General features: G+C 31.5%; 7 protein-coding genes across 13 annotated transcripts; 4 read left to right on the forward strand and 3 right to left on the reverse strand.

Moving 5' to 3' along the window:
* Positions 1-384: 384 nt before the first annotated feature.
* LOC108967468 lies at positions 385-3966 on the reverse strand. 4 transcript variants are annotated; one of them, XM_018930900.1, is made up of 6 exons: positions 3767-3966; positions 3218-3696; positions 2433-2991; positions 1384-2376; positions 1021-1320; positions 385-959 (listed from the first exon to the last, which is right to left on the reverse strand). In XM_018930900.1, exons 1-6 carry the CDS (start codon positions 3816-3818, stop codon positions 700-702), a joined length of 2643 nt encoding a protein of 880 aa, XP_018786445.1. In that variant the 5' UTR covers positions 3819-3966; the 3' UTR covers positions 385-699. The 4 variants fall into 4 exon arrangements, with proteins under 4 accessions (XP_018786445.1, XP_018786446.1, XP_018786444.1 ...); XM_018930901.1 differs by having other exon boundaries at positions 1021-2376; positions 3218-3559; positions 3628-3696; positions 3767-3783; XM_018930899.1 differs by having other exon boundaries at positions 385-956; positions 1021-2376.
* Positions 3967-5937: 1971 nt separating this feature from the next.
* LOC108967451 (KH domain-containing, RNA-binding, signal transduction-associated protein 3-like) lies at positions 5938-7668 on the reverse strand. 2 transcript variants are annotated; one of them, XM_018930866.1, is made up of 7 exons: positions 7580-7668; positions 7339-7519; positions 7157-7278; positions 6746-7089; positions 6590-6679; positions 6344-6426; positions 5938-6109 (listed from the first exon to the last, which is right to left on the reverse strand). In XM_018930866.1, exons 2-7 carry the CDS (start codon positions 7496-7498, stop codon positions 5994-5996), a joined length of 915 nt encoding a protein of 304 aa, XP_018786411.1. In that variant the 5' UTR covers positions 7499-7519; positions 7580-7668; the 3' UTR covers positions 5938-5993. The 2 variants fall into 2 exon arrangements, with proteins under 2 accessions (XP_018786411.1, XP_018786412.1); XM_018930867.1 differs by having other exon boundaries at positions 7339-7506; positions 7580-7630.
* A 243-nt stretch (positions 7669-7911) lies between these two features.
* On the forward strand, positions 7912-9593 carry LOC108967452 (KH domain-containing, RNA-binding, signal transduction-associated protein 2-like). Its single transcript, XM_018930868.1, has 6 exons — positions 7912-8182; positions 8259-8380; positions 8445-8788; positions 8844-8933; positions 9070-9149; positions 9400-9593. The coding sequence occupies exons 1-6, from the start codon at positions 8023-8025 to the stop codon at positions 9540-9542; spliced, it is 939 nt and encodes a 312-aa protein (XP_018786413.1). The 5' UTR covers positions 7912-8022; the 3' UTR covers positions 9543-9593.
* An 855-nt stretch (positions 9594-10448) lies between these two features.
* LOC108967493 (ubiquitin-associated protein 1) lies at positions 10449-12820 on the forward strand. Of its 2 annotated transcripts, none has more exons than XM_018930951.1 (4): positions 10449-10549; positions 10626-12102; positions 12154-12329; positions 12392-12820. In XM_018930951.1, exons 2-4 carry the CDS (start codon positions 10647-10649, stop codon positions 12515-12517), a joined length of 1758 nt encoding a protein of 585 aa, XP_018786496.1. In that variant the 5' UTR covers positions 10449-10549; positions 10626-10646; the 3' UTR covers positions 12518-12820. The 2 variants fall into 2 exon arrangements, with proteins under 2 accessions (XP_018786496.1, XP_018786497.1); XM_018930952.1 differs by having other exon boundaries at positions 12157-12329.
* Positions 12809-14463, reverse strand: LOC108967494. Of its 2 annotated transcripts, none has more exons than XM_018930955.1 (3): positions 14168-14463; positions 13646-14065; positions 12809-13584 (listed from the first exon to the last, which is right to left on the reverse strand). In XM_018930955.1, the coding sequence occupies exons 1-3, from the start codon at positions 14307-14309 to the stop codon at positions 12959-12961; spliced, it is 1188 nt and encodes a 395-aa protein (XP_018786500.1). In that variant the 5' UTR covers positions 14310-14463; the 3' UTR covers positions 12809-12958. The 2 variants fall into 2 exon arrangements, with proteins under 2 accessions (XP_018786500.1, XP_018786499.1); XM_018930954.1 differs by having other exon boundaries at positions 12809-13590; positions 14168-14462.
* A 247-nt stretch (positions 14464-14710) lies between these two features.
* Positions 14711-15405, forward strand: LOC108967456 (acylphosphatase-2). The gene is made up of 4 exons (XM_018930876.1): positions 14711-14857; positions 14908-14924; positions 15034-15143; positions 15206-15405. The coding sequence occupies exons 1-4, from the start codon at positions 14809-14811 to the stop codon at positions 15318-15320; spliced, it is 291 nt and encodes a 96-aa protein (XP_018786421.1). The 5' UTR covers positions 14711-14808; the 3' UTR covers positions 15321-15405.
* A 298-nt stretch (positions 15406-15703) lies between these two features.
* LOC108967489 (F-box/WD repeat-containing protein 11) lies at positions 15704-24910 on the forward strand. The gene is made up of 8 exons (XM_018930945.1): positions 15704-16509; positions 18378-18600; positions 22129-22400; positions 22469-22648; positions 22719-23173; positions 23245-23459; positions 23831-23941; positions 24021-24910. Exons 1-8 carry the CDS (start codon positions 16453-16455, stop codon positions 24044-24046), a joined length of 1539 nt encoding a protein of 512 aa, XP_018786490.1. The 5' UTR covers positions 15704-16452; the 3' UTR covers positions 24047-24910.
* Positions 24911-25093: the final 183 nt, after the last annotated feature.

The following is a 25093-nucleotide window of genomic DNA, read 5'->3' on the forward strand; positions in this document are numbered from 1 at the left end:
TAAGAGTTATAAATTCAAAATGAATTGTATGTGAATATTTAACAATTATTAACATATAACAAAGTTAAATAAAGTATAAACTATATATAACTAATTGTGCGATTACTTTAGAGATTTTAGTATTTTACAAATAGATATGTACAGATAAAAATTTGTGTCCGTTCTGATTTATCAGTGGTTGATTGTTTCTATATTTTTGAGAATGGTTATATGCCCGCAATAAGTTCAAAACCGTTTATTATTTATTACTTATTGTGCTTTTTTTGAGACACCTTCGTTGCTAAAATGAGCCAATAAAAATTACCATCGATTGTTAGGAAAGTTTTTAGTATGTCTTGTTAGAAATACAAATAGCTTAGTCCTTAATTAAGAACAAAAAAAAAATTTCGATACTATCAAAARTAATACACAGATTCTTCTCAATTTTTATTTTGTTGTATGCAAAACACAATTTCTTGAATCTTTAGTAGAATTTTAAATATAAAGCAATTCGTAAACATAAACACCTCAATCCAATTGCGCCAATTTTTATGAGTTTTATAAAATATTACATTGTTTTCATATGAGAACTTATACAGACCCAAAATATTATATTAATCTGTGAATATGTCTTAAATTTCATCAAAACAAAGTTTCTTCAGTCAAATATTCTGTTCAAAAATAGAAAAATGCGCCTTGTCCTTAGTGATTTATGTATTGCTACAGCTCCAGCTCAGTTTTTATATTAGGCTCAACGAAATCTGATTTATCACGTTTTGCCTGAATTAGAATTCGTTTCTCCGCCGGCTCTGAAGACGAGTTTAAACTTTGATTAGATGCCATTGCAGCGCAAGTTTGATGCTCTTGCTTTATATCATAAAGAGCTGGTTGTTTATTTGTTGCTTTAGAAACAAGTGCAGCTGCCCTCTCAGAAAATTCAACGTCTAAAAGCAGATTTTTTTCGGCCAACGCCATTACTGCTGCAAATATTTAATTGCACATTAATAAACAATTAATAATCAAATTTGGATCTGTTTTTACCTGTTGTGGTTTCAGATGGTGTTGTTTGTAACTTTCTTTTTCGACCAACCGGTTTCGACGTTCGTCGTGGTTTTTTCTTACTTTTCGAAACCTCATCCAGTGAAGTACGTTTGTACAATGCCTCTGAAAACGGTTCTGGATTAACCAAAAATTCAGATGAACACTCGTTTTTCACGCGAGTTAAATCGAGCGCCGGTTGACTTGCTGAAGTTCCAATTGTACTTGTGGCGCTATCTTCTTTAAAATCTGCAGGTGTTATTTCTGTTAATGTTAAAGGCGGTGTGCTGATTTTCATTAGTTCTGTAAATCGAGTTGGTTTTAAACGACTTAATAGGGCTGTTTCATAAAGTAATGCACGCATACGTTTACGAAATTTCTGTATCGCTATATTTTTCTCATTTTCATTTGGTTTGCGGTCATCGCTGTTATCTACAGATTTACATCCCTCTAATTGTACCTGAGCCGATTGCACGCATAGCGCTCGGAAGGCCATTGCTGTCGACAAACTTGGTGGAAATGTATAGTTGAAGGGCTTACATAGAGATTCGTTTGCAATTTGGTTTCTCGGATATAGATAAAATTCGCAACGGCGTTCAATGTACGGTAATAGCGAACTGTCCGCAATATATGGCTGCGCGGAGTCCGGCTTAAAATCGAGTGATGTTGCCACAAAACGTAATAATTCATTTGGTGGTTTAGTACATACATCAGCACCTAAACTAAAATTATAAGAATATTTAAAGAAATGATAGAGTATTTGTTCAACAGCACGTAAACGCTCCACGTATGATATTTTCCGCACTTTTTTCGCAATTTTTCTCAACGATTGCACTTCGCATTTTGGAGGGTCCTTAGTTTTGAGCACTTCTTCAAACTTATCAACCTTTTCTTTAAGTTTCTTAAACTTCCGATTCGTTGGTACAAGCACAGTGTCGGGATTYTCTCGCAATTCTGCGACTTTTTCGATCCAATTTTGGGTTGTAATAACACTATTCTTCATTGTACATGTCTTTTTTCTGGGTATGTCTTCAAGTGTTGCCTCTGGATTTTTGGCAAAAAACTTCTTTATAGTAAGGAAACGTGTACGGCAACTAATACGATTGTGGTTGCCGAGAGCTCCAGCACAACGTAGCCAAGCCGATGTACCGTGCTCGGCTATAAACTCCATAAGTTTCTTATCATCCTCTACAGACCAGGGTGTTAGCTTATGACGAGTTTGTAATGTATTTCTGTAACGCATACGAAGCTGTGTTATAGAGCGATTTGGAAAAAGTGTACGTGGAAATAATGCAAATTTTTCTCCATATTCTTCAACCGCTGCCAACAATATGAGGTCTTCTTCAGGCGAAAATGGTTCTGAAAGCATACAAAGGTTATTGTAAAATTATAATTATATATATTACTAATTTTACCATGACTAATCTTTGGATCCAAATAATATATGTAACGTTGATGTAATGATTTTTTCGGTTTGTGGGGAAAATAAGACGCCACTACATTCCAATCGATTACTCCGTTTATGGACTTTTTCTCTATTAATTTTAGTAACTTAATATCATCTCGTTTATCCCAACGACCCCAACGTTGTGTGTCCATAAAACAAACGGCCGTTTGATATTGTATAAAGCATTGATAATCAGAACGTTTCGAAACTGATTCGGCAATCTTTTCCCAATTTTGATAATTATGAATTTGCGCTACATGTAAGAGTCGTTTATTTTCCTCTTCAGACCAAGCGCTACGCTTAAGCGATGGATGCAAGTATACTTGCCACATTGTCTTACAACTGCTAGGTGAATGTCGATAGTTTAAGTTATGTGCAGACACTTGCTCCCAATCAACTTGGAATTTTTCATCTACTTGTGTTAAAAGATTTGCCAACTTCTCTGTGTGAACTTTTATATCTAATGTGAGCCTTTTCGATTTATTACTTTTGTCTCGAATTTGGTGATCTGCTAAGTAATCAACTAACTGTAAATAGATAAAACCTTTTCAAAATGTATTCAACAAAATAAATATTTACAAAACAATGAAGTACAAAATAGATATAAGTTAAATCAGATAGCCCGTATTTTTCAACAAAATAAAAACTCTTAGCTCTATGTACACCACTCTACTAAGTAACACTTGAATGTTTAGAACCTAAAAAAAGTAATTTTTTTCCAAGACTTTAGGGGTTATTTATCTTACATCTTACCTGTTCTTTCACTGCTTGGACCACAGCTTTTTTGTCCAATAATGACCAAACATGGCGGCTACATAGCTCAAAGTCCATAGGGAACATTTCGTTTTCCACATTCTTACGATATTCGTAATCTTGATTGTTTGGACAGTTTCGACATTTGAGGTCTTTAAAAAACATATTTCCTTTAAAAAAGAAAGTGCCTCCTTTCAGGTAGGCACCACGCATTCCAAATCCTCGTTGCTTTTTGCCCAAATTCATTTTCAGTCGTTGCTCGTTTGAAAGGTATCGCTGTTGAACAACTTGTAATAAGACCTGCAAACGTTTTCTCACTTCTTGCAGACGTTGCTGCATCTCCTGATTCAATATTAATGCATTTTCACAATTAACTTGGCTGCGAACACCCAGTAAGTTTGTTATCTCACCCATATATCTGGCACTGAATGCCGCATAGTCGGCGTTGGATTCCCCCTCCATTTCAGAATCCGACCAATCTATATACAAATAACATGAAACTGTCAGGAAAATATGTCGGCTTTTGGAATATTATTACTTTAAATTTACCTTCAACGCTATCATCTTCAGAGACAGAGTTTTCATCATTAATTGATATCATACCTAATTTATCTCAATGCTTTTAATCATAAACGTTTCTAATCTATGRAAAGAAGTTTATAKTTTTGCTTATTAACCTAAACAAYAATTAATAAGATTTGTTATCGAAAGAAATTCACAACAACAGAAATAGATTTCCTTTAGACTGAGTTTAGACAAGCGTTCATTTAGTCGACTAATTCTCTTTTTTTCATTTTTATTATGATATGCATATTTGCATATTACAGGAAAAAACATAATAACTTTCAAATTTGTAAACGTAATATAAATATTTATTTACAGGCACGACTTTTTATCTGTCCAAAAATAGTTTTGGCGTTAACAAAGTCGACATCTGAACAGTCTTAAGCGTACCTACACCGACTTCAATGTTGAATTAAAGCTATTTTCTATTCTAAATCCCAGCCTTTTGTAATATACAATACATATTCCTTTAATTTGAAAATGGATTAATGTTATTAAATTATTAAATCTTGTCAGCTCATTTAAAAATCAAAATCCTTCGTCTATGATTTCTAAGATATGGCAATAATATGGTCATTGTTATAAATGTATGTGTAAACGCATAGAAACATTAACTGAAASTGTGCAAAATTTATTTTTTCCATGTATTAGTTTCAAATTGTATATAGTCTTGCAACATGTCGCTACAGAGTATAATAGTTTTRTACACCTACCGATTGTTTGTATTTGTTTGAGGTTTGAGCCTCAAAATAATATATATCTTTATATATAAAAATCACGTGTCACGTTGTTTGTCCGCGATGGACGCCTAAACTACTGAACCGATTTTCGTAAAATTTAGCACACTGTGTCCAGTTCGAACCAACTTAAAAGATAGGATAGTAAAAACAATTCATAAATAAAGAATATAGTGAAAGTTCTATTAAATGGACGGCCTACTAAGCGGACATCTCCATTAACCATGTACATTGTTGATGTTTATCAAGTACAATCTATTAAGCGGGCAACTCTATTAACTGGGGAGAAAGACTGGTAACCAGACATTGACAATTTTTGCAATGAAATTTATTTGTATGAACATATTCAAAATTAAATCTCAAGTACAACGCCTTGAATTCTTATACCGACAAAAACTTTTTCTTCTTTATTCGTAAATAAATGATTCACTGTATTAAATAGTTTATTATATGAATAATAGTATAAGAAGTATACCACAGCAACGCATGGCCGGATCCCCTAGTATATACATACATATATATCATCTCATCTACGAACATGTCCTCACTTTTTTAACAAGAATCACTTGTACTAAGTTTCATCATATACTATAAGGTACCAGCCCTAAATTAAGATATAGAATTGTAAATTGGCACAGGGTATCGCAGTAGAATAAGGCACCTGTGGACAAATTTAAAGAAAAAAAATTGATGCTAACCCCGCCCACTAACGAAATAAAACTTTGAACAAAAAGTGCCTCTAGGTGCCGAATATGTGGATCCCAGTATTTGTAGATCTTTTTACTGAAAATATCGGTCAATGTGTGAGATATATAATTGAATTTCCTTTCCTGATATTAGTACGTCTCTATGTTGTAAATATGTTGAATTTGGTCAATACTTTCCTTAGCACCCATCTACCAAATATAAAGAATTTCGAACTTCCAGGTGTTCGCTTGTACCCGAACTTAGGTCTTCCAAATCTTAAAAGCTTCACGTATATGTTAATAGAAAACTATATTGGTATTTACGCACCATCTTAACCTCGACTTCGGGGGTTTCTAATTCAAAGTTTGCACAATAGATAAAACACTGTCTTTGTGTTCAAACAAGTTTTATTTGAAATTTCTGTAACAAAATCAAATGATTAATACTTACAATAACATGTAAAAGAAAACGAAATTAAACATTTAAGGTTTTTAAGGATAATTTTATGAAGTTATGTTATTTCATGGTAATAATTGATTATTTTATTTTTTTCTTTCAAAGGTTGTGTAACTATTATAATCTCCCTCATTTTACATTGTTTATATTGATATAATGTTACCTTGTTCTGTTAGATGTACGTTATTTAACTTCAAATAGTATATATTATGTTCTTTTTTGTTTTTTGAGTTATTTTTCGAACATAAGCATATATTATATATATTACATGTTATAGTTTCGAAATTTGAGTTTTGCAACACATTTTATAAACATTATATTATTAAGACACTTTATTTGTATTTCTTAATTATTCCAAATGATGGTGGTTTATATGATTTTATAGTTGTGTCGCGAGTACGTTTTAATTCAGTTCCATATATGGCGGTAGGTGGACGTTTATAAGGTGCTGTTGATGGGATAACTTTAAATTATTTTATATTTTGTATCATTTATAAATATTAATGCTTTTATTGTTATAATACTTTTTTTATGTTTTGTCACAGTCATAAGTAATAAAATATAGATATTAACATTGTAAAATAATTTATAGCGCAATAAAAAAGTAGTGGCCATGGTGAGATATTAAAATATTAGTAACGAAATCATTTATGGAGAAATGTGTTTCTGAAAACGTACTTACCCTTAACATACCCATAATTATGGATGGGAGTCACTAAACGAGTATGTACTTTAGTTTCGTAAACTTCCTCATCAGATTCATTTCTGCGAATTAATTTTTTATTGTAACAAGTAGTAAATTAAAAAAAACTGAATGATTTTCAAATATGTATAATATAACCCTCACGGCTGTGTTTACTAATTATTATTATTTTTTTTTTTTTACTTTCATTAATTGGAGATAACGAATTTAATATATAATACTTACTGATACATTCCCTGTTGATCCCCATGACGGGCAAGATTATAAAATTTAGATGAACTAGGACCTGTCATCATCTTTTTGTCGAGGATAGATCTGAAATTGAAAAGAAATTTATGCGTTATAAATATATCACCCTTTTTTATTTTGAAATAATTTTACTTCGAGTACTGTTTTGCCGACTTAGGATCTATTTCCATTAATTCTAATAATTGCTCATGGGATACATCATCATTTTTATCTGGAACAAGATACTTGCGGATCTCAGCTAAGGCGTATGCAATACGAGCGTAGCATTCCGCCGGTGCTGCTATTGTACTTATTTCCACATATAAACTTCGATTCAAATGTGCGAAACGTGGATCTCCTGATTCGCGCATTTCTTCCTCCTTAGTGCGATCTCGTATTGAGTTTCGTCCCTTGATTACAATTTTACATTGAGTTTCTTCTTGTAATCTTCTTAAGGAATTACCTTTGGGTCCAAGAATTTTCCCGGTGAAATTAAACTATGAGGTTGTATGGTAAACAGAAAATATCAATAGTATTTTCCTGTATTTTAAGTAAAAAATGTACCTTAGGAAATTGCTTGACAGGAACGAAAACTTTCTGTGTGACTTTTATAGGTTTTTGTTGGTATACATCTGCATAATATTCTCTACCTGGTATACGTCCTGTAGAGTAAACTCTTTCAAAGGCTGAAATATTCAAAAATAATTTTCAATACTTGYATGTCAAAACGATTGCAAAAAAGTTACCTTCATCAATTAACAAAGCGCACAAGGGAAAATCTGCACCAAGTCGTTCACGTTCCTCATCCAAGTCAGCTAGAAATTTTTGGGCAAAATTATTTATTCGTGGTGTTTCATTTTCTTCTTCCTTTTGTGCATTATTAGTTTCATGTAGATGTTCGGCCATGTCTTGTTCTATTCTTAAAAACTTTTATAAAAACAATTTTTTGCAATACAAAATTATATTAGAGAAAAATTGTCTACGTACCTCTAGAAAGGATATTTTTGTAATGCAAGTGTAACCAGAATGAGATGATTTGGGATATGCTGCCAGACTTCTCAATACTTTAACAGTGATCCGCTTAAAAAAAAAAACCTACTAGAAATTAGGTCAATACAGAAGAATTTTACTCTTTTTTTTATAAAATTTTGTATCGTTATTATTAAAGGAAAGCAATTTGTGTTTACCGAAAAATTTATATTGTTTTGAATAGTAATGCCGAGAGAATGTTTATCGTGATAATTTATCATGATAAACGTTCTCTGMTATTGTTTTASGAATTGTTGGCACTTGCCTTTTGTTTTTGGAACGTATCCGCCATTTTAATTCCAAAAATTTAGATTTGACAGCARTTTTAATCATAGCGGAGCAGTAAATTCATTTTGTTTTTTTAGCATTCGATTGAATTTAAATTGTGTTAATTTAGAAAAATGTCGGAACATTCAGATGAGGTCAGTCAAGTTACAAAAGATGGTGAGATCGATGGACCAAGGATAAATAATTTTGCCCAAAAATTTTTGGATGAATTAAATGAGGAACGTGATAGACTGAGTAATGAGTTTCCATTGTGTGCGCTACTTATAGAGGAAGGTTAGTTGTATTCCAATCCATTTTTATACAATTTTCGTAATTCGGAACATTAAATTGAAACATTGCCTTCGCATAGCTATTGAAAGAGTGTGCACTACAGGCCGAATTCCTGGCAGAGAATATTATGCTGATGTTTACAAACAAAAGCCTATCAAATTGGTACAAAAAGTATTTGTCCCAATTAAACAATACCCAAAGGTAAAGTTGAAATATAAAAAATAGTTTGTATACATTGTTTATGGAAATTCACTTAATTCACTAGTTCAACTTTACTGGAAAAATATTAGGCCCTAAAGGCAATTCACTTCGTCGTTTGCAAGAAGAGACCCAGTGTCGCATTGTCATCAAGGGACGGAATTCCATACGCGATCGTGCTAAGGAGGAAGAAATGCGTAATTCCGGCGATCCACGACACTCTCATTTAAGCAAAGATTTATTTGTTGAGATTAGCACCGTCGCAACACCTGCAGAAGCTTACGCTCGTGTGGCTTACGCTCTGGCTGAAATAAGAAAATATCTAGTTCCTGACAAGAATGACGACGTTGCGCAAGAACAACTTCGTGAACTTATGGAAATTGATCCCAAATCCGCAAAGCAGTTTTCTAAGTAACCGAACTTAGGTATATAATGTATTAATATATTTAATATTGGGTAATTTCAGATCGAYATATGAAAACAAAATAGTATCCAGTGGTCCATCCAAGTATTTGAATTTTGTAAAACAATATGCATATCAGATTGATCCATCTAAGTAAGTATAAACAACATTTTAAAAAGATTTTGTTTTGTAAAAAATCTATCTAAACGTATAATTTATAGTTTATTGAAACGTATAATTTATAGTTTATTGTGAACAGAATTAATCTATATTTTTTATACTTTCACAGAGAGGAGGAATCAGAGGAGGAGTATTATGAAACACGTATTCCTAAACGTACAATCGTTCCGGCTTACGAATATACCCGAGGTAAGATATCAGTTTATTTTTTTTATTATTATCGTGATTGTAGTCAAAACTTTATGAGTAATTTATATAATTAGTTGATTAGAATCTGCAATAATTTTAAATCCAAGAATTTTTAATAAAAGGAAATAAATAATATAAAAAATAAACTAACATAACTTTTTAATAAATTATACGAAACATTTCAATGTAAAATTTCGATGATATAAAAGATAACTTATAAAAATTAATTAATGAATAATGAATATTTTAGCAAAAATTGTGCCAACAACTTTGCCCTATAAACGTCCACCTACTGCCTCTATATACGGAACTCAAATGAAACGTTTCCGCGAAGCTCCAGTTAGACCAGCAATAAGACCCGTTGCACATGGAGTATTAAAGAGATATAAATAAATAACAGTATAACAAATTTTCATTGAAATAAATATACAGCATAATTAATAACAATTAACTTATCATATGTCATCAAAAAGTATCGTAATAATATATAAAATAAAATTTTTAAATATCTGACAGAACTRTAAGTAAGAATAGATTAGATCTGGCTGCTATTGATGCTCCTATTTCAAATCTGTAAAAACATATATATATAATATAAACCAATACATATTTACGCATATTGGAAGGGCACAGATATTATTGTTCAATTGTAAAGCAATAATAAATAAATTAAATATTGTCCAATAAAATAAACGTGAATTCATTTACCAACATGGTTAAAAGCATTTAAAGAAAAAASAATAACTTAAAGCAATTGTTTCATGAAACTGAACTATAAACCAATATAATAATTCTGGTTAAAGCTTCGATTGATCTATTAACTAATACCTTAACATGAAACACTTGACCCTATAAAAAGACAAAAATATATTTTTATATAACAAAAAATGTTTTGTTTTTTAACGGAATATTATTACAATAAACAAACCATATGAATGCTTTTTCGTCACGAACCTATGAATATTGTAAAACAATTTTAAATAATAAATTTGGTCTATTATTTTTTGCAAATAAATAATAAAAATTAAATGMTTTGTTTTATTTAACTGTTCTAATGGAAAGCTTCGGAGTTCCATTCAATTTTCAGTGTGAATCAKTGAGGAAGTCGTATTTAATGTTCAATCAAATTATTCGGCTTAAAATAATATGGGACTTTTTTCTTTACGCAGAAATTCCTCAGTTGAAAAAAAAAACAAATTAGCATTACGAAGTGTGTAAACTCTGTCCTAGTCATCTGACATATTGTCAAAAATTGTCATTGTTTTCGTTTTATTCATTTTCGCGAAAATTATTGCGAGAAAACGAATAATTTCTTCATTTGGAAAAGTTTTTATAATAATTAGTAATAAAACAGTATATATATAATATATCTTAACAATTTCTCAAATGTCAATAATACGGTAAAAATAGAAAATAAAAACAAAGAACTATTAATGTTGAAATGTGTTATATGTGTTTGTGTATTTTGCTTTTCAGACAAAGTATTTAAGGAGGAAAATGTCCAATTTCAATTACATGGACAGAGTTCCTGTTAAAATATCAGAAAGTTTTAAACCACCTCCCAGGTTGTATCAATTGCCTCAGTCAATAGTTCATAAATTGCAATTACCAGCGGAGCATTATAATGAAGCTCCACAATATTGTTATGACTTCCAGTTGGAAAAAAAGGTTATTGCCAAAATGCCTGAGTGGCGCCGTTTAAGGCAGCAGGAGCGGGAGGCACGCCGTGAACGAAAGGATCAAAGAGAGCAAGAACGTTTGCAAGAGCTGGAAGCCAGAAATAAACGTATGCTGGGCGCGGTAAATTATCCGAGTACCGATGATTTGTCTGGTTCGGATAATGAGACAGATTACAAGCAAACAAAAAATGTTGGAGGAGAAAAAAATGAGTCTGATACAGAAGAAAGATTAATTTTACCCCCGCAAATAAACAGTTTTCATAACATACTACAACCAACTATTGTTTCCAGTACTTGTGAAAATTCCAAAAAATTAAATGGCATAACAGCATCTTATTTGCAAACACATGCTAAGGCCGGAAAAAATTGTAGTGGTGCAAAAGAAGTAAATGCATTTAATTATAAAGACTTCGAAGAAGATACATCATCACCTTTTGATAATATTGAGTTAAAAACGATTAATGATTTAGATATATTAGCGCAAGTGCTTCATAACACGCAATTGCATGTCCAAAATAAAGAAATAGAGGATAAAGAGGAAAAATTGTCGCACGAAGAAAATTTGGAGAAAATTCAAGTAGAAATTCAATCTGAGCTTACAACCAAAGATAATACTCACAAAAATATTACAGAAAAGAACAATAAGGTTGAACTTAAAAAGGTTGACTATGATAAAATAAATCACCAACCTTTTCGTAATGAAAACATTCCAAATCCAATGATTGCAAATAACAGTATGACTAATGCTACGAATTGTAAAAGTAATAATAGCARCAGAGCGCTTCATCCATATAATTCACTTAATAATCCTGCACAGCATATTCAACAAAAATCCTATCAAACTTCTTACAATACATTATACAATGGTGAAGAAATTCCTCAGAAGTATTTGAATTTTATTGCCCAAACTCAAAACACTTCTGCAATTTTGGGTAATCACAATTACCTATATACCCAAAATTACAATGGTAGCGCTTCGGTTTACGGTAGTCCCAGACATTTACTAAATCATTCAACTGACGTTAATTCTACACACTGTATTGGCAGTAACGCCAATAACTATGTAAGCCCGATTTATGTCAGCAATGAATCACATTTGCAGAATCAACAATTTTTAAACACCAGCAATTACATAGATTCAAAATCCAAGAGCGTTCCAGATATACTGGAAGAGTTAAGTGACGAGGTTCGAAACTCAGAAATACGTAGGTCCCGTTACTATAGTTTTAATTCTGAAGAAGAAAAACAAACTGCAGTCAAGGATTTTAATGAAGGTGGGTATATAGATATTCTAATAAACATAGGTTAAAAATATTTATCTGAAGCAGATATAACTCCAAAGCAATCACCTGTGAAAGTAACACACTCATCACAAGAGACAAATCATTTTGACAAATTGCCTCTGCCTGCACAACGACTAGTTACAAATATTAGTTCTATGGGCTTTCCGTTGGAGCGAGTGGCTAAAATTTCCACAATTTTCGGCACGGATGATAAAAAGGTAAATAACGCTTAATGAGTTATAAAATATGATATAATAATTTAATTAAGTAATAATTACAGATCATTGAACATCTAATACCACTTAGTGAATTGATGGATCTGGGTTTCGACGAAGCGAAAATCTCCGAGGCTCTATTTAAATTCAATAACAATAAAGAGAAAGCCTTGGAATATTTAATTTCATAATCGCTTGTTCTCTGTAGGGTCCTATATTATACATCTATATATATTAGTATCAAAATGCTGTTTATGTGTGTAATGTATTATTATTTAAAACGTATGAATAATTGAGAGAACTAGGAGAAACATGAACCGCTTTCAATGTACATACAAAGTAGAAATTTCATCAAAATGTAAAAAAAAAAAGCCGAAAATCACACTGAAATGATATATTCGTTATATTTTTTACCGAAAATACTAACGATTAATAATGCAAATGTAATTGAGTATTCCTATAAATAAACAAAGAGATACAAATACGTGAATATACATACATTATTTTATTTTTGCAGTCTACATGTATTGACATAGGATTACATATTCCTTTTTTTCGCAATAGAGTGTTGTTGTTTTGTGTTAATTATTACTCAACTAAAAACATCTCAATTCTCATCTATTTTTAAATCATTAATTCATTGCCCCCATTAGGAGGTTAATAGCAAGATCAATATTACCATTTGCTATAGTTAAATATACAAGATTGTCATCGTAGTTGAGTAAACCCATTTGAACCATAGTGCGCAATTCATTAGCATATTGGTGAGTGCGATACTGGGGCGGTAATTCGTCACTGTCATCTCCCGTAATAGTACCAGTAGTAGATGTTTCTGTTGTGTCCATTCGTTGTGAATCCCTGACCTGAACAGTACTACCACTACCAGAACCACTAACTTGACTGACCCGTTGACCCAAAGATTGTAAAGCTCGTTGCAACTCTGATCGAAACATTGTTGATGAAATACGCTCCCCACTAGTTGAATTGGGTATGGATGCAGATGTTTCAGCAGCGGCTTCTGATGTTGTACCCGTGGTTGGTGTTACATTTACGTTATCACTATTTCTCTGAGCAATGTTGGACAATGAATTTACCGAACCGACGCCGATTCTGGCAAGTGCAGCTTGTAATTGCTGGCGGCTTATCATACGTATTCGTGAATTCTCCGATTGCGAACCTGACGTAGGTCGGTCGTTACTAGTGCTGGCGCCCATTGAATTTTCTTCCTCAGATGAATTGGTTGAATCAGTCGCCGGTTCTGAAACTATATGATGGAAGTTGATATGTATAAAAACTAATAAAAGACATTTTTCACTTACGTGTAGTCGATGAGCTTCGAGCCAATTCTTTCTTAATAGTATCTACCATAAATGGAGCTGCTTCACAAATAATGGGGTAGGTTTCAGAAATGTTTTTAACTACTTCTGGATGATGAAGTGTATTAAAAAGGACTGAATCTCTAATAAGAGCTTGCGCTCCTAAATTATGRCGAAATTCTGGATACTTCGCCAATACCTTTTGGAGGATATTGACACGTGAATTCACATTTATTTGAGTGTGTGCAATTACATTAAAAAGCTCGTGAATACGTGTAATATTCGCAGGGGTTGACACATCTTCTGGAGGAACGTACGGCGAATGTTGCTTTGTCTTGTTGAAACAATGTACCGTTCCGTTAGGACAAATACTTTCCAATAATTTATTTTCATCTTTTAAAGCTAAACCTTTGTATATTAACTCTGCAATTTGTTAAACATGTATATACATACATACTTATATATTACAAATCATAAGCATATATTCACATCGACAGACGTGTTGCTCGTATATACAATACTTACCTAAATTTGTTGCATCGCATTGCACCTTTTTAGCAATTTCTTCCTTTAAATAATTCACATTACGATCAAAGTCGATATCGTCTAAAGGTAGAAATTCATTTGGTTTATCTTGCAAATATATGCCAGCAAAAAGTGAAGGCATTTTAAATATAAATATTCGAATATTTATAAAAACGGTAGGAGCTTCCCGCACTGATGTAAATAATTGTTGATAATAGGCGAATCCCCAGCTATAGCGAAATTTTAGATATGCTTTACAAAGAACGTACAAAAATGTACGTTCTCTGTGCTTTATTTTGAAACGTCATGGCCAAAGAGTTGCCGTTTAAAAAAGTTTGCGTGAAAGATAGAAAATACCACATTATGTTAAAAAAAATGTTAAAAAATCTTAAACACCATTCGGATTTTTGTAAATTTTATCAATATGATATTTTCAATCCAAATTAAAAATCAACAAGAAATAAAAAGTAGCGCTTATAATTTTTCTTACAAATCTTTTTATTTGAATTAAAAAGTTTGGCATTACAGTGCGCAAGCGCCAATAAAAGACAATTGACAATCGAACGGATCAAAACAAAACCAAAGGAAAAACAAATTATTAACTATTTATAGTAGTTTTATAACTTCCTGAAAATCTGAAAATGCCAGAAATAATGAGTTGTGATTTCGAAGTTCACGGCATAGTTCAAGGTAATTAATGGATTTAATTTGAATGTAATGGTTACTACTGTTTGTTTCAGGTGTTTCATTTCGAATGGTAAGTTAATGTTATGGAGCAATGAATCATCCTCGTAGTCGCTGTGACCACCAAAATAGCATTATCATTTCAAATGATATCCCAGGCTTAAATTGTATGTATATTGCAGTATACTGAAAGGCAAGCAAAATCTCTTGGAGTTAAAGGATGGTGTATGAACACGCCACATGATACCGTTAAGGGACAAATCGAAGGGAGCCTTGAAGCCTTTGAGAAAATGTAAGTTTAAAGCATTACAATTTTGTGGTATATTCCTGTAATTTTTAAATTGTCTTCAAAAGGAAAGTTTGGTTACAAAAAACTGGAAGCCCGACATGTCGCATAGAAAAGGTTGATTTCAGTGAACCGAAAAAACTACCRGACTACACATTTACAAATTTTTCAATTCGTCACTAATTCAATTGTTACATATGTAATGGTTAGAATTTAAAGCATTGCAAAGATTTGCATTTGGTAATAAAATAAATCTTGTCATTTAAAAAAAAAATAACGCATTTATGCTTCTGCCGGAGAAATATTATTACAGACCATTCACAACTTTATGGAGTATAATTTTTTAAAATACAAATGGCCATGACAGTCCAAGAGAAATTTTTTAGCTACAATGTCCACATAGTTTAAATCAAGATCTATTCAATACTAAAAATTCAACATTTAAAAAAAGKATGATAATATTAACAAATCCATTTTTATAGTACAATACATTCATTTATATTTTTTAAGTGACTTTGTTATTGTGAATGTTTCTTTCTTTACAGCGAAGTTGGTTACAATTTCCATTCACGTAAATTTTTCAGTCGTGTCGTTTATTGCGAGCAATCATCACTTATTCCTTGCTGCTTCGTAAAAAAATTTGAGAAGTAGGAGTAATTAAATATATTTCTATAATTTCACTTTAAGTGAGTGAAAGAAAGTAAAATCAAATGTTGAACAAGTGCTAGTTATTTCTTTATTTATATTAACAAGAAATACGACAACGGAATTGATTACTAGCAAAGTTTTCTTGCTTTGCTAAATGACTTGCGCTTGTGCAAGTGAGAAAGAGCTAGTTGTAAACCCATTCAATAATGGCTGCATAGGTAAAAACCTTGAATGTTTGCTTAAACGAGAGAGCTAGCTGCGTTTCCTGGTGTACGTATGCACTTAACAAACGTGCGTTCGTGAACGCAAACAAAGGATCTGAGCGAGTACTTTGTGCGCTACACGTCAATTGTAATTGCGTTAGAGCGGACGAAAGGTATTAATACGTTTAGTGTGGTTTGTTATAGTCACAAGCGGGAGTGAAACAAGCAGACGTTGTAAAGAGTGCGCATGTGTTTTGTAATATTTGGATTTCGTGAACGAATTTTACTGGGATCGTAGGAATTGAATTATTTGTCCTCGTTACCCGTTGCTTATTATTGCATATGGAAAATAAAAAGAAAGAGGAATAACGTCGACAGTCATATGTTATATATGTGTGTGTGTGCTGTGTCAAAAATAAAAATATAAAACAAAGAAGGATTTTGAAAGATTTATAAAGCAAAAAATGATTAAAATGGAGACTGACAAAATTATGGACGAGACCAACTCAAATTCGCAAGCTGTAAGTTTAGTTAACCACTTTTAATTTTATATAAACATTTTACAAATTTTATTTCTTATTCTTTTGACTATAAATATTGCCTATAATATATAAACTTGTTTTGCATGTACATCTGTGATTATATTGTGTATAAACTTTGAATTATGAATCATTAATTGCAGAAACCTTTTTAATATATTTGCATTCATATTAAATAGAGAATATTATACATTTAGTTTATGACACAGCCATCAAGCTGCTCTGATTTATTGATCAAAAGCAATTCAACTCTATTGAAATTCATCTTATTCGTTATATACGCGTGTGCTTTAAGTTCATAAGCAGGGAGCCATAAATCATTACGGTTTAAATGTTCAAAATCTATACAATGTTTTCTGCATAAATGTTCCAAAATGGGATTTTTACATCTGTTGCTACTAGAACTTACTGTGTATTAAGTTTATTATACACTTTAATTCGTAAATAATGAACTATGGAACTATGGTTCAATATTTTTCTTAGAGTGATAAAAATTTCAAATTATAGGTCATAAGAAATTCGATAATTTTGACAAAGTCGTAAGCAATAAAAATATTTGGTTTAGAATATATTGTTTCCTCAATCAATCAAACTAGCTTATTCATATAATAGTATAATCTGCTATAATGACTTTTTTTGATTCGGGTATTAGATTAAACCAGTATTTTTAAGAGATTCAGTCATAAGTAAAAATCTAATGTACATAATATCATTATTAAAAGTATAAAATTCCCTTAATAAATTATACAGATGTATACAATATATCACATTTTCATCTCATTTAAATCGTTTATAACATTTTTCGGCCAACTTTATATGACAGATGCTACAAAATTGGAAACCAGCCATTGAAATGTGATGAAAACTAGCCGAGTGTTATGATATCTAAAAAAAAAAAACACTAAGTTTTTAAAAATTCTCAAATTAAACATCAATGTTTAAGAAAAATTAATGGATATGACATATAATTTTTCTTGCTGAATATTAATTTTACGTAGTTATAATAGTTCATATATTTTTACTATATTTTTAATTATATCCACGTGAAACCCAATTAGTTTACAAGAGGTAATTTTTCAAAAATTTTCTTATACATAGCTTAAACTATAATGAATATTAATTTTACGTAGTTATAATAGTTCATATATTTTTACTATATTTTTAATTATATCCACGTGAAACCCAATTAGTTTACAAGAGGTAATTTTTCAAAAAWTTTCTTATAGCTTAAACTAAACAAACTCCTTGTTTTGTGAATGCTTATAAAGTTTACAATTCTGTCACCTCTACTGTGTATTTGGAGTTCAATTTTTTTTGAAAATCGTATTAATTTTGAACTATTTAAAAAAAATTTAACTGCATATGACAAATTTTAATATTTTCATAAACGTGATCAATAAATACAAACTGACTAAATGTAAATATTTTAAAAATATAATATACAAAATTTTTGGGTTTATTTTGAAATCTTAAAAAGGTCAAGGTTACAAGAGTTCTGTTGTACCATTTGTTTAGATACTTTACATTTATTCATAAAGAAAGTCGTATACATATACTAATCTAGTATTTTTTGTCGCAAGAGTGCATGCCTATATAACTATTTTGTTCTATATATTTATACTATATTTAAATTCTATATTTTATAGTGAAAGAAAAAATAAAAATTTACCCACTTACTTAGTGCATTCTGATTTATTTGATATTTTCTAAAACTAAATTTTCTCTTTTCTATTTGCAAATCCCATTTGATTGTTTTACTGTCTTTTGTAACTACTGCTCATCAACGACTACAATAATTTATTGCGGCTATTTTCATACATCTTCATACAAAATTATAAACATTATGATAGTTCACATCAACAATGCTGTATGATCCCGTCCGTAAGAAAGAATCAACGCAAATATTTCAAAATGAACGTGAGACCTGCTTAACCTACTTCTCGCAATGGAACGAAGCGGATCAGGTTGAATTCGTGGAACAGCTTCTTGCGCGCATGTGCCACTACCAACATGGACACATAAATGCGTTCCTTAAACCGATGTTGCAGCGTGATTTCATCACATTATTGCCGAGTAAGTGCATACCGATATTACTATAAAAACTAATGATATATACCAATGCACAAATCCGTGTCCATATTTATGTATTTACATACATATGTATGTTGAGCAATAGAGTTTCTTTATTTAAGATGGCGCACATTACATCGAAATTCAGAAAATAAATTAATCATGAAATAATTGAAAATAAGAGTTTAGATTAATATCTGGAAGTTTTTAGAAAACGTGCATTATTCATATATATTCATATATATGTAGTAAGTAAGTCAAGGTCAAGGGTCTTGAAAAAGTAAATCAATGAAATGTTTTATTGAAAGAAACTAATCAGTACCCATAAGTTCTTTTTGCAGTGTTCGTAATCTTAATTTCTGTTTGTCAATGCTGCTTATATATGTATATACATGTACGAWTCAGAATTAAAGCAATATTAAGAAACGTAATTTTTTTTTAATATTTATTTATTTTTAATTCTAATATTAATTAATATTATAATAAATATTTTGAATAGAAACACTCTCTTCAACTATCTCTTAAGAGTACCGTAACCACTGACGCAACACGTTAATTGTGAAGTGCCTATAATGTGTGTGTGCGTGCACGTATGTCACTTACCTTGGGGCTTTGTAATTTGCTTAGCATTGCAATGTTTTCTGACGTATGTATCTCCTATTTTCGTTTATAAACTAGTAACAATTCGCAACTACCAGATTTACATGCAAACTTATGTTTACCAAGAATAAGAATTGATCCTGAATATACTCTTCATATACAATCAATTATAGATTGAGTCGCATTTGCAACAAACTCTTTATTATAAAATATATTAATGCTAAGTTATGGAGCCTTCGGCATACCCAAAGTCAACCACTTTTCCTTTGCGTAGTTTCTTTTCTTCATTTGCTTTCTAAGTACTGAAAATATTCTCAGTGTGATACTTTCTTTTATTCTCGTATGCAATAACAGGTTCCAAATGGGTTTACATCATAAAATGATCCTCTAGCAAGTCGTTGTTATTTTTATTCATATACTGATGCCATTTAGTCAGTGATCCGAATTGTTGTATTATTTATACATACATATATAAAAAATAAACTCTTGTATACATTTGCAATGAGTAAAGATTTCTATACTTGGAAATCGTTCATTGTTCCGCTGAAAAATTCATAATAGCTACCTTGAAATACAAAACGAATGGAGGAAGAAAAAGTAAACTTCAAACTTAACGCTGTGTAATTAAACTCATGAAGTATACTTATGTATACATATGTATATAAGTATGTATATGTGAATGTGTTTAATATTGAGTACATGAATGTGCACTTACATATGTTCACATTAAATACTTATAACCAATAATGCATTTAGTAAAGCTATAACCATTCCCACTCGGTTAAGAAATATTAAAATATTCCATAATTATTTATGATAAACKCATTGGTGAAACAAATAACAAAGATTTAAGTTCAGGTATTACTCTTCCAATTTGTGAGGTTCAAAAGTGGTGAAATATTTTCAGGTATGGACAATAATTTGAATACGGGGTAGTATGTATATGTTATTCAAACTTTTTTATTATTATGAAAAATATATATTTGGTCACTTTTTCGGTTATATTGGGAGTAGGGGTGTAGGGGTTGGACTGCAAGTTTATTCTTTCTCTTACATATTGCTAATATCAAGCTAAAMAGCTTATCTAGTCATCCGAGTTGTGCAGATTATAACGAAAGTCGGACATGCATAGAGTCTGTAGCGATAGCTTAAAGGTTTGAGCAACATCAGCTTTTTACGTTATCACTTCTAATGGTCATCTGCATAAATACTACATACATATGTATATACACACATATATACACATATGTATGTATCTGCAGGTGTGTGTGTTTTACATATAATTTTTTCACTTTTCTGTAGATGATGTAATCTAAGTTTCACTTCACTTTCGTATAYAAAAATAATATTTGCAAATCAACGTACCACAAACTGATAATCTACATTTACATAGCCTACATACATATTTTAAATTCAATTTCTATGTGTCTGTAACGATTTCTCTTCTAAACTATCCAATGTTCGTATAGTTTTCTTATTGCGATTTAGTGTTTTATATATTTTTATCCTTATAATTTGTTCGATTATTTTGACACCGAGTGTGTCGGGTAATTTATATACTAGTTATTGGAAATTTTGATTTTGATCTCCAACTGTCATTCATATTTAATTTGGGCGCTCATATATTTGGTAAGACTGAGATGTTGGGAAAGCATCATTCGTTCAATTTGCATATGTTTTTAAAACTGTTTTCTGCTTTTAATAGCAAAAAAAATTTAAAAAAATCTCTAATTTGGCATACGACTTTTAGAGTATTATTGGCTTACTCAAATTTTCGCCTTCGGTTCTCAACAGTTACTATAAATAAATATAAATATTTGCATTTTTTGCTTTACAGCAGTTTAAATGTTATGTGATGACGAAAAAAATTAAATATCTCAGTCGATGACGCTTTTATATTGTATTGGTGGCACATATTTTTAAACCACATGCAATGAAAAGCAAATGAATCAGATGTGATAAAGTATTCACTATACTGTATAAATAAAAACAAATCTATGAAATATTTTTCTCTGTAACACAGGGTTGCCAGATTATTAATCGCAGATATGGGGTAAAAAAATATAATCTCAGATACCGGATTAAAAAATTTTATCCCAAAAAGCGGATTTAAAATAATGCAATTAAAAAATAAAAAAGGAAAACTTTAACCCCAAGCATATAATTATGCATTAAAAAAATATACATTGTTTTTCCCGTTTGTGTACTTCATTTATATTCAAAAATAAAATTTTTAATTTTCTATTTTTAATCCCAAAAAGAAAATATAATTTTTAACCCCAAAATCTTTATATGTATCTCACCTTTGTATTGTTTACTTCACATCTTATTCGTTTAATGRACTGACTCTTAACAAAGTAAAAAGTGCACAGCTAAGTGTAAAGATGGAATTGGGTTAAACGTGATGTGACTGACGGCACGATGCGTAAAGTCTACTCTTTAGTTTGTTGGTTATTCGGTTATTCACTGTTTTCGGTTAACTGCCTGGATGTCCAGCTTTATGTAGAAATGTATGTGTGTGTGAAATTGGTGAAATGCTGCTCCACATGCAGATATTCTGCACAATATGTATAATTTTAGGTTAACGTGTTTCACATTATACGACAAACAAGTCTGTACAACATGTGTAGTATATGCAACTACATATTGCCACCTATTGGTTTTGCTGTTTATAGTGTATAATAGCAATTTTCATTACTTACTACTTTTATAATACAAAATGTGCGTGTGTAAAAAAGTGAAACTGGAAATCATCGTTGATACTGAAACTAGGCGAATGAAGCACATTGCCATATTTTCATTTTTGTAACCACCGAAGCTTTACAAAACTCATACGAAAAAAAAAATTCTTATAATTCTTAAAATCCTTACCCCTATTGCTATATTAAATATTAAATTAAAATATCTATTTTTTTACTCTGTTAATTATAGAGAAAGGCCTCGATCACATTGCCGAAAACATACTCACCTATTTGGATGCAGATTCGCTCAAGTCCGCCGAATTGGTATGTAAAGAATGGCTGCGTGTTATCTCCGAAGGTATGCTCTGGAAGAAGCTGATCGAGCGCAAAGCACGCACTGATTCTTTATGGCGTGGCTTGGCAGAACGTCGAGGTTGGATGCAATATCTCTTCAAGCCGCGTCCAGGCACTACTCACAGACCACACTCTTTCTATCGCGAACTATATCCCACTATAATGAAGGTGGGTTTACTCTCTTTTACTGTATAACACATACTTATTGTATTMATTTTTTATTTTTTATTAAATAGGATATCGAGAGCATAGAGAACAATTGGCGTAGCGGTCGTCACATGTTACGTCGCATTAATTGCCGTTCTGAGAATTCAAAGGGTGTTTATTGTCTGCAGTATGACGATCAGAAGATTGTTTCTGGTCTGCGTGATAATACCATTAAAATATGGGACCGCACGGACTTGCAGTGTGTTAAGGTAGCTTCTAAATATACATAAGATTCAAATTATTTAAATTTTATATAATTATTTACATATTTTAATATAGACTTTGACTGGTCACACCGGTTCAGTTTTGTGTCTTCAGTATGACGATAAAGTCATTATTAGCGGTTCGTCAGATTCGACGGTACGAGTTTGGGATGTCAACACCGGCGAAATGGTTAACACGTTGATTCACCATTGTGAAGCTGTGCTTCATTTACGTTTCAATAATGGCATGATGGTAACCTGCTCGAAGGATCGTTCGATTGCTGTGTGGGATATGACCTCGCCCAGCGAAATCACATTGCGACGTGTATTGGTCGGTCATCGCGCCGCCGTTAATGTGGTGGATTTCGATGAGAAGTACATTGTATCAGCCAGCGGTGATCGCACCATTAAAGTGTGGTCAACATCAAGCTGTGAATTTGTGCGGACATTGAATGGACATAAGCGCGGCATCGCGTGTCTGCAATATAGAGATCGCTTAGTGGTCAGTGGTAGTTCTGATAACTCAATCAGGTGTGTAAGAAGTCAATCCCGTTATACTTTTCCACTTTAGTAAAATGTCTTTAATTTTTGTTTTATTTCAGACTTTGGGATATTGAATGCGGTGCTTGTTTGCGTGTGTTGGAGGGTCATGATGAACTGGTACGTTGCATTCGTTTCGATTCGAAACGGATTGTCAGCGGCGCCTATGACGGTAAAATAAAAGTTTGGGACTTGGTTGCGGCGTTAGATCCGCGCGCACAGGCAAACACACTTTGCTTGAATACCTTGGTGGTAAGTGTAAATATCCCCGTCTTACAGAAAAATTTCTGAAGATAGATGACAGCATGAAATCGATAGGATAAACAAAGAAAATAGCTGAGCACTTCGTTTCCTAGCAACAAATTGTTAATGATTACAACAAATTACAAGAATGACAGAAATGTTCTTGMTTATCGCGTCCTTGTCGGTATTGCTGAGAACTGCTGTGGACGATGAACGTTTCTAGTTATGATGTAAATAAGAATAACTATGAAGCTTAGATATTTAGTGAAAAATAAAAATCCATTAAATTAAATATAAATTRTAGTAGTCGAACGTACATCTATTTCTAATTATTCTTTTCTGAAACGCATTTAATACAATGTTTTTTTTTTTTTTTTYWKKWKYWYWYTKKYYKTKTTTTYYKYTTKYWWTTCGWTKAATTCCAGATTGTCAGCAGTTCGCACGACGACACCATTCTCATATGGGATTTTTTGAACTTCCAACCTAATGAAAATGCATCATGTCGCCCACCTTCACGTAAGAATTACCTCTGGAGCGTGTATTATTCATTCCTAGCAAATATTTTGCTAACCAATGATTTATCTTCTCATTTTAGCTGCACTTACACTAATGGAACATTAACGTTTCGCATTAGTCTATAATTTGAACAACACCCAAAACAATAAGGCAATTGACGTATGACAAATTTACGCTAAAGTGATCATAAAGAGCACATTTAATGCAAGCATTATAACATATTATCAAAACATAGCAAAATGTTAATTGTGTTAAATTTAACCGAGTACATTGCAGTCACATTGAAACTGTAAGCAAAAAAAAATCAGAATAAATTACAAACAAAACACACAATATCGTCGTTTGCTTGCCGCGGCAGCTGATCTCCAAAAAGATTACAAGAAAAAACAAATTCATACGAAAAAATATAAAGAATATATGTACATTAAACGCGTTCCACTGAGGCGAAGAAAAATAAAATATTGCAAAAAACAAGTCGTTGATCTTAAAAGTGAAGTGAACATATATAATGTATGAATGTATGCTTATACATATGTGCACCAGCTGACACATAACCATTATWAAAACGCTTAGTATTATTGAGAAAAAGAGAAGTAACTGATAAAAATATCATTTATTGGGTAAATGTTAACAAAATTATTATAATAAATTGACATTTAGGCGTTGTAAAATTACAAAAACGAATCGAAAGTGCACTGTACGTTACGTTGATGTGGAACGATGGACGAGCGGATGAGTGCGTTAGCTACCCAGGAGAAAAGTAAAGGAGATGGGCGTCATCATCATCATCAACATCATCATTTAAGCTGAAGCATACACAAGTAAAACAATTTTTATTTGTAATTAGCGTAGAAATGTTGAACAAAATACATACAAAAAAATCCAATTATACCGAAAAATTGCAGAGAAGAGAAAGAAGGAAATAAATAAATTGAATGTATGAACTAAGACATACTATACTTTTTCGAATTTAATTGAAAAATTTATTGAAACATATTCGAATCATGATATAGGACTATAGGAGTTATGCATATGTTAATTCMCGATCTTATGAATTGCGATCTAACCTTAGCTTTAAAGCATAATGGAAAGTAACGCAATTTGAATATAAATTTTAAATAGACGTTTCTTAGAATATGTTTTTTTAAATAG

Source organism: Bactrocera latifrons, unplaced genomic scaffold (assembly GCF_001853355.1).
Source record: "Bactrocera latifrons isolate USDA-ARS-PBARC rearing strain unplaced genomic scaffold, ASM185335v1 scaffold_189, whole genome shotgun sequence".
Classification (NCBI taxonomy): domain Eukaryota; kingdom Metazoa; phylum Arthropoda; class Insecta; order Diptera; family Tephritidae; genus Bactrocera; species Bactrocera latifrons.